The sequence below is a fragment of the Lolium perenne genome, chromosome 1, assembly GCF_019359855.2.
Source record: "Lolium perenne isolate Kyuss_39 chromosome 1, Kyuss_2.0, whole genome shotgun sequence".
NCBI classification, from domain to species: Eukaryota; Viridiplantae; Streptophyta; class Magnoliopsida; order Poales; family Poaceae; genus Lolium; species Lolium perenne.
This window is the reverse complement of record NC_067244.2, coordinates 60,044,273-60,051,933: the sequence shown is the minus strand read 5'-3', so window position 1 is coordinate 60,051,933 and position 7,661 is coordinate 60,044,273. Positions and strand designations below refer to the sequence as shown.

At 45.2% G+C, this 7,661-nt stretch overlaps 1 protein-coding gene across 1 annotated transcript; it reads left to right on the top strand.

The window, feature by feature from the left end:
• The first annotated feature begins 786 nt into the window (after window positions 1-786).
• Window positions 787-1,790, top strand: LOC127342185 (strigolactone esterase D14). Its single transcript, XM_051368165.2, has 2 exons — window positions 787-1,133; window positions 1,234-1,790. The coding sequence occupies exons 1-2, from the start codon at window positions 787-789 to the stop codon at window positions 1,679-1,681; spliced, it is 795 nt and encodes a 264-aa protein (XP_051224125.1). The 3' UTR covers window positions 1,682-1,790.
• The last annotated feature ends 5,871 nt before the right edge of the window (window positions 1,791-7,661 follow it).

The following is a 7,661-nucleotide window of genomic DNA, read 5'->3' as shown; positions in this document are numbered from 1 at the left end:
TTGCCCTTTGATTACGTAACGGAACTTGTATATAATTGGATGGCTCGCCATCTCTGAAGTGTTCGCAGGAACGCACCGATAAATTACTTTATGTACTGACTAATACACATTGACATGGTTGAAACATTCGCCGATCAATTGGGTGATGGATGATCAATATGGGAAATTGATTCATGACGCAGAGCTCTTTGTCAGGAAAATAACGGCACGACAAAGACATTCGCGTATAAAACCCCGTTGTTTCCAGTCGACTGACATAGTTTCAGCATTTCGTGGGATACGGCAACGATACAGTTTAAGAGGTGTCCCCTTAGATTTATCCCGTGGCAAGGCGCGACAAAAGCGGACCATCCGGAGACCAAGCCCCTGGAGCTCATGGAATCTGCCATGGTCGCCATCACTAGGCATTGTACAGACGCAAGGCTCCAAGTGACACCTTTTTCGGCCCTCGTCACCATCGATCAGCGATGTAGACGCAACGGCAAAACAACTCTTTGAGGCATGCAAAGCTCTCTTCCGGCCGGTAATGGTATCCTTGTTGCCACACCAATGGATCATGCAGCTGTACACATCTGCTGATCTGCACAATTTATATTTCTCGAGAGCACGCCATTGCCTTGCCCCCCTTGTTAATTCTCTATGATTGGTCGGCTCTATCTTAGTGTGGTCGGATTCTCCCTATAAATGGAGGCCAAAAGTGGCTATGTGTTCTCATCGCTGGGACATACAATATAGAGAGCTTTGTCTTCTACTCGACTATTCCTCAGTTCTTTTGATACGATCGAGATGAACGCCAGGATTTTCGGCAACGGCGGCGAGACGCTGGTGCTCGCGCACGGCTACGGGGGCACCCGGTTCGTCTGGGACGACGTCGTCCCGTCGCTGGCGGAGAAGTTCCGTGTCGTCGTCTTCGACTGGAGCTTCTCGGGCGCGGCGGCCGACAATGGAGGGCGCTCGGAACGGCCCTGCTCGTACCACGGCTTCGCCGACGAGCTCGTCGTGCTGATGGACGAGCTGGAGCTGAAGGGGGCGGTGTACGTTGGGCACTCCATGGCCGGCATGATCGGCTGCATTGCGTCGGTCGCGAGGCCGGACCTGTTCAGCCACCTCGTGCTGGTTGGAGCATCCCCTAGGTCTAGATCGAACTCTCACCTTTTATATAACACGATTTATACGAAAGAAAATGGATATCCCTGAACCAACAGGCACGTTTTTGCACGTACGTTGGCGCAGGTACATCAACGAGGACGGATACGAGGGCGGCTTCGACAGCAGCGAGGTGGACGCCATGCTCGCCGCCGTGGAGGCCGACTTCGCGGCGTGGGTGCCGCTCTTCTCCCAGGCCGTGGTCGGGGCGGACCACCCGGCCGCCGTCGCGAGGTTCGCCAAGCAGCTGGCCACGATGCGCCCTGCCACCGCGCTCCGCGTCCTGCGCGCCGTGCTCACCTGCGACGTCCGCGGCGTGCTCCCGGACGTCACGGCGCCGTGCAGCATCGTGCACTGCGGCGGGGACTCGGTTGCGCCGCTCGCCGTAGCGCGGTACATGCAGCGTGCCATGGTCGCCTGCGCCGGCGCCCGTGGCGCGGACACGGTGGTCATCGAGTCCTCCGGCCACTTCCCGCAGCTCGCCGCGCCCAAGGAGTTCGTGCAGGCCATTGAAGCCGTCTTGATCGACCACTGAACTGCTACACATAGAACAATCCATGGCGATGTTGAACGTTAACTATAAAACTGCGTCGTTTAGTTGTTTGCATGCATGCTTGTAATCACGCTCTAATAGAGTAATACTACATTCCTACCGTCATCAGTCCTAGTTCTTTCCAGGTTTCCTCTGCGGCAAACATGTGAGCCGTGAGCAGTAAATAATGCAATTGGAATTGGGTTGTAAATGCCAGCGAAATATATATTTGGGAGCTTTCAGAAGTGTATCGGAAAATCTCTTGATCTATTTGATTTGGAGGTTCTAAAAATGTACAATTGCTATGTCATGCCATCTTGACATTGAAGAGTTCTTGATCTACATGCTTAAAGAAAGAGTTCTTGATCTACATGTTGTTTGAGCTTTTTTGTTCGTTGACCAAAGTCACCGCCGGTGATGGAAATAAGGCTAACTTTTGGGATGATCCTTGGGCTGATGGCCTATGCCCCAAGTGCATTGCGCCTTCTATCTTTTTTTACGATAAGGGGCGTTTTATTACTCAAAATGATTTTAAGCATTACACTCAGCCTCTGCATAATTAGGATGCACGCAACCGTTTTAGTAGTCCAATATTATACAAAAGGAGATAAAAGGAACGATGTAAAAATCCAACTACTATAAAGCTTCATTGGCTTCAATCCTCCGACTATGCAGCCACCCATGTTGGAAAATAAACCCCATGGCCGTGTTCTCCAACTGTGTAGACACCTCCGTAAAGAGGTCTCGATCTTCCAAACTGAAGTGGCGGCCATGAACAGAGCAAAGTTGTGCACCGGTAAATAACCTGCATGATAAAGGAATTTTTGTCATTAAAAACCTTGTCATTTCTACACAGCCAAAACGACCATGCTACCGCAATCGCTTCCACTCTGATAATAGTTTTATACCAGGATCAACCCCATTTAGCCAATTACCATAGATGTTTGCAATGCTATGAGGTGGATGTAAGGTAGACCCTATTTGAATAATTGACCATATAGATCTAGCAACCCGACAACTGAAGAAAAGGTGTTTTATTGTCTCATTTTCGTGAAAAAATACACATTTCGTACAACCATCTCGGTTACGTTTTACAAGGTTATCTTTAGTAAGAATCACACCTCGACGAAGATACCATGCAAAGACCTTTGCTTTAAGAGGTATCTTCATCTTCCAGATGGATTTATTATTTAAAACCGGTTGTGTTGGGATGCACAGAGCTTTGTACATGGAGCTAACCGAAAATACACCGGTTAGACTCCAACGGAATTCATCTGTCCCGTGAACCAAGTGAATTGGTTCCAACCGCCGAAGCAAATCGTTCCAAGCCACTAGCCGGGGACCAATGAAATCACATCTGAACGTCATAGAGGGAGGGGAAGATTCCAACACCTTCTGCAAGGTATCCCCTTTATGACAAACTATACTATACAAAGCTGGATACTGTTCGCGAAGAGTGGTTGTTACCAACTACTTATCCTCCCAGAACCGTATCTCTGCCCCATTCTTAATGGAGAAAGAACCAAAAGGAGAAGGTATTTTTTAGTTACCACGACGCCAGTCCAAAAATGCGAATCACCTGGTTTCCAAAGAACCTGAGAGATCGCCTTTGAGCCAACATACTTTCTCCACAGTAGTTGTTGCCGCACACCATCCTCCGTTAACAACCTGGCCGGCCATTTACCAAGCAAGACCCTATTCTAAGATTGTAGATGTGCTGTTGCTACTAGGGAGAAAACGACAATGTTTTGTCTAAGGATGATTTTATTGTTTACCTTACACACATTGCTTAATGCGATAATCTGTTGCTTGCAACTTAATACTGGAAGGGGTTTGAATGATAACCTGAAGGTGGATTATTAGTCATAGACACAGTTGGATTACGGTCTATGTATTATATTGTAATGCCCAATTAAATACTACAGTGAACTTTATCTTATCATAGCATGCATTGTCATGCCCTCACAATTATCAATTTCCCAACTGTTATTTGTTCACCCAACACATGTTATTTGGAGAGTTGCCACTAGTGTAGAGAGCTGGAAACCCCAGTCCTTTTTTCATCATCATTGCTCTACAGTCAACTACGCACTGGAATACTTTACAGTGTCATCTCCTCTGTGCTACTGTTGTTGTGTTACTATTGTCATTGCTCTCATATTACTGCTGCTTTCACATCAGCTCCATTACTAGTGCTTTTCCACATGCAGCTGAATTGACAACTCCGTTGTTAAGCCTTATAAGTATTCTTTACCTCCTCTTGTGTCGAATCAATAAATTTGGATTTTACTTCCCTCGAATAATGTTGCGATCCCCTATACTTGTGGGTCATCAGCGCCACATAATTTTGACTTTCTGTGGCGGATGTGGGCATATGCGCCACATAATTTTGATTTTCTGTGGCGCATGTGGCAGATGCGCCACAGAATTCCCTTCGCCCATGTGCAGTGCTGGACCCCGTGTGGGCCCCATGAAGATTCGGTGGCGCATCCGTCCACATGTGCCATAGAAAGGCAAAGTTCTATGCCGCACCAGTCCTACATGCGCCACAGAAATTATAAATTTCTCTGGAGCATATTTTTTGGTGCGCCACAAAAATACTTTTTGTGGAGCATATTTTTTACGTGCGCCACAGATGTTATTTCTACCTATAAGGGTTTTCCTACTAGTGTGCCCCCTTTGCCGCTGCCATGACGAGTCGGCGGCCCATCTTCTATTCAAATGCCGCCTCTCAGTTCGTATTTGGACTATGATTTGGGATTGGCTTCACATCCACGACTTTGATCCCGCCTCTAGGAGTGAATTTAATAGTGGAATGTTGGTGGACTTCCATGGTTCTTGCTCATGGCGGAAGAAGGAAGGCTATGGCCTCTCTCCTCATGCTAATCGCTTGGGACATTTGGAATGACAGAAATGCGGGAACCTTCAAAAACCTGAGCACTATGCCAACCATCATCTTCAATAGAATCAAGTCAGAAGCTAGAACTTGGGTTATAGCCGGCGCAGAACATTTGGGTCTTGTGATTGCGGAAGAGTTTGCTTTTTCCTCGATGTGGTTTTAACTCTAAAACTTGGTTCTACGACTTCTCCTTATTTAATGAATTAAGGCAAAAAATTTCCTTTATTTCAAAAAAAAAAAACCATAACAAAAAAATTCTAAGAAAGTGAAGTAAATGGATATTTGGGTATACACTTTCTAGTAATTGGGAAAAAATCATATGGATTGAAATGCTACGAAACAAATAACGCGTGTCCAGATACATCGTAGCAACTGGAAATATGTGAAATTTCTTTAAACCATGTAAGCTCTTAGAGCTTTTTTAATTCATAGGATAGGAAAAACACATTAATATGAACGAAAAAAAATGTGTGTTTTACATAGCAGAGTTCTTGATCTACAAGTTGTTTGATTATACCATAACAATAAAAAAAATTAAGAAAGTGAAGTAATTGGATATTTGGGTATACACTTTTTAGTAATTGGGAAAAAATCATATGGTTAGAAATGCTACGAAACAAATAATGTGCGTCTGGATACATCCTAGCAATTGGAAATATGTGAAATTTCTTTAAACCATGTAGGTTATTAGCTTGTTTAATTCATAGGATAGAAAGAGTAAATGAATATGAACCCTATAGGATTACAGGAAGAGAGATTCTCTTTATTGTAGTGAATGAAGTTCCCTCGGACTTGACCTCATGATATTCTCTAATAAAATTTACACTACAAAATTCTTACACTAGTACAGAATAAGCATCCACACACAGCTGAAATGACCCATCTCACACGGTTAACCAAACCATCACTATTCAGGGGTGAGCGATAGGTGTCCCTATAGCACACAGTTAAGAAAACCATGTGCGAAAGGGTGTGACTTCACATATGATTCGCTTAGATGAATTGTTTGTGAATGGGAAGGCCTTCACAAGAGTATTTGTACTCGAGTTTCTGCGTCTTTAGATAATCGCAAACTAACATATTTTATTTCATCGTATGTGTTCAGCTCATTTCGCACATGTTTAGTTTAAACCAACTGGATGCTAATTGCAAATAGTGCACATGTTTTTACATACAGGTCCGTGATACAAGAAGATCTATGCCCAGTTGAACCAGCAACCCATAATAGTATGATATCAATTATATTTGTTTACATAGTTCATACACCACATATGCATGCATTTTGACACGGATTCATTAGTAGCTATACAAATGAGGTAGATACACAAAGAAAATAATTTAGTTTTTTCTTGGTTGTCTCCCTCGATAGGTTCCCAAAGGCTAATGCTACCACCATCTTCCGAAAACTCTCACAGTATAGCTCTTGTTGTAGCTCTATACGACACGAACTCCATGTCATAGCTGACTTCCTGGCGTGCAGTTCTGAACTTCCTCAAGTGCGATGCAGTTCTTGACCACAAGTGAGGTGCAGTAGTGGAGTTCCTCAATGGAAGTGCAAGTCATGACTCCTCAAGAAAATACTATGTAGTTGTTAGCGTTACGATTTGTTGGATCCTAATGGGTCATATTATCACACATGGTTTTTTTTGGCAGTCGAGCGCCTAGGATAGGACCTCTTGGTACATGATTTGATTGTCTGTGATTAACCTTATGGCACACGTTTCTTTGTAATAAAATCGTATGTATTATTTCAGGGATGAACTTATCAAGGAGTCAAAAGTTGTTTTACATTATGGTACTCATTCTTGAGAAATGGAACTGGCTAGAGAAACTCGTCGTGCTAAATTGGAACCACCTCTAGTTCGTGAATAAAAGGATCCCACCGCCCACATACATATTTTAATCGACATTGCCTTCTTCTTCATCGTTTGCTCTACACACGACTCTCTTCCTAGCCATGTCCGACTTAAATTTGACATGCTAGTGTTATTTGTAATAGGTTTTACCGTATACGGTACTTTTGTCTTTCCCTGTACAAGTACAATACTGGGCCTTTGTGCCTCCTATATAAACACGTAACCCGTATGGATTCAAGTACGGTTCGACTCATTGTCTTTAACATGGTATCAGAGCGACTCTTCCATTGACCTAGCTGTCGCCGCCGCCGCTCTTCAGCCACCGCCGCAACCTTACAAGCATCCACACCGCCGGCATATACACACAGACAACAAATCAAAACCCAAACCAGAAACCAGAAACCCATCCAAGATTCCGATCTCGCCGCTGCCGAACCCAGCCGCTGCGATCGCCAAACACCACAAAACCTCGCGTCTGTCTTCCTCGATCGGTGACTGCTACGCGATCGACGTCCTGCAGCTGCTGCTGAGTTCGTCTCCGTCGCCGCTGTCTGTTTTCATCGCCGTGTCTCGCCATCTGTCGCAGAAGACGCTGCAGATCCCCACATACGATCATGATTTCTTCATCATCTGCTTCCGCCTTGGCCGCTGCCCTGGGCAGCCCGCCGTCCCAACTCCTCACACGGAACAATTTCTTGTTGTGGCAGGCTCTGATTGTCCCTGTGTTTCGCGGTGCCAATGTCATGGGCTTGCTTGATGGTTCAGACGGTGCACCTGCCAAGACCGTTGAAGTGGATGACACCAATGGAAAGAAGGTACACGTTGACAATCCCGCATACTTGGCTTGGATAGCTCGTGATCAGCAGGTACTGCGTTTTCTTCTCAATTCGCCGTCACCGGAGATTCTCTCTCATGTTCTTGGCATGGACACTACAGCCATGGCTTGGTCCGCTATCAATGCTATGTTCAAAACAGCCTCCCGTACCAAGGCGCAACATCTGAGGGAGAAGCTCAATGATACTAAGAAAATCACCATGACAGCTGATCAATACTACACCAAGATGAAAGGTTTTGCGTCAGAACTCTCCGCACTTGGAAAACCGGTTGGAGATGATGAGCTACTCGGTTACCTTCTGCATGGTCTAGACAAGGTTGAATACAATTCTCTTATTACATCACTCCATGGAAATTCGAGTACTACTATTGGTGATTTCTATGAGCAACTCTG

Coding starts and splice junctions, on each gene's coding strand:
- LOC127342185 (XM_051368165.2), top strand. CDS start 787: ATGAACGCCAGGATTTTCGGCAACGGCGGCGAGACGCTGGTGCTCGCG. Junction 1,134..1,233: donor CTGGTTGGAGCATCCCCTAG/GTCTAGATCGAA, acceptor ACGTTGGCGCAG/GTACATCAACGAGGACGGAT.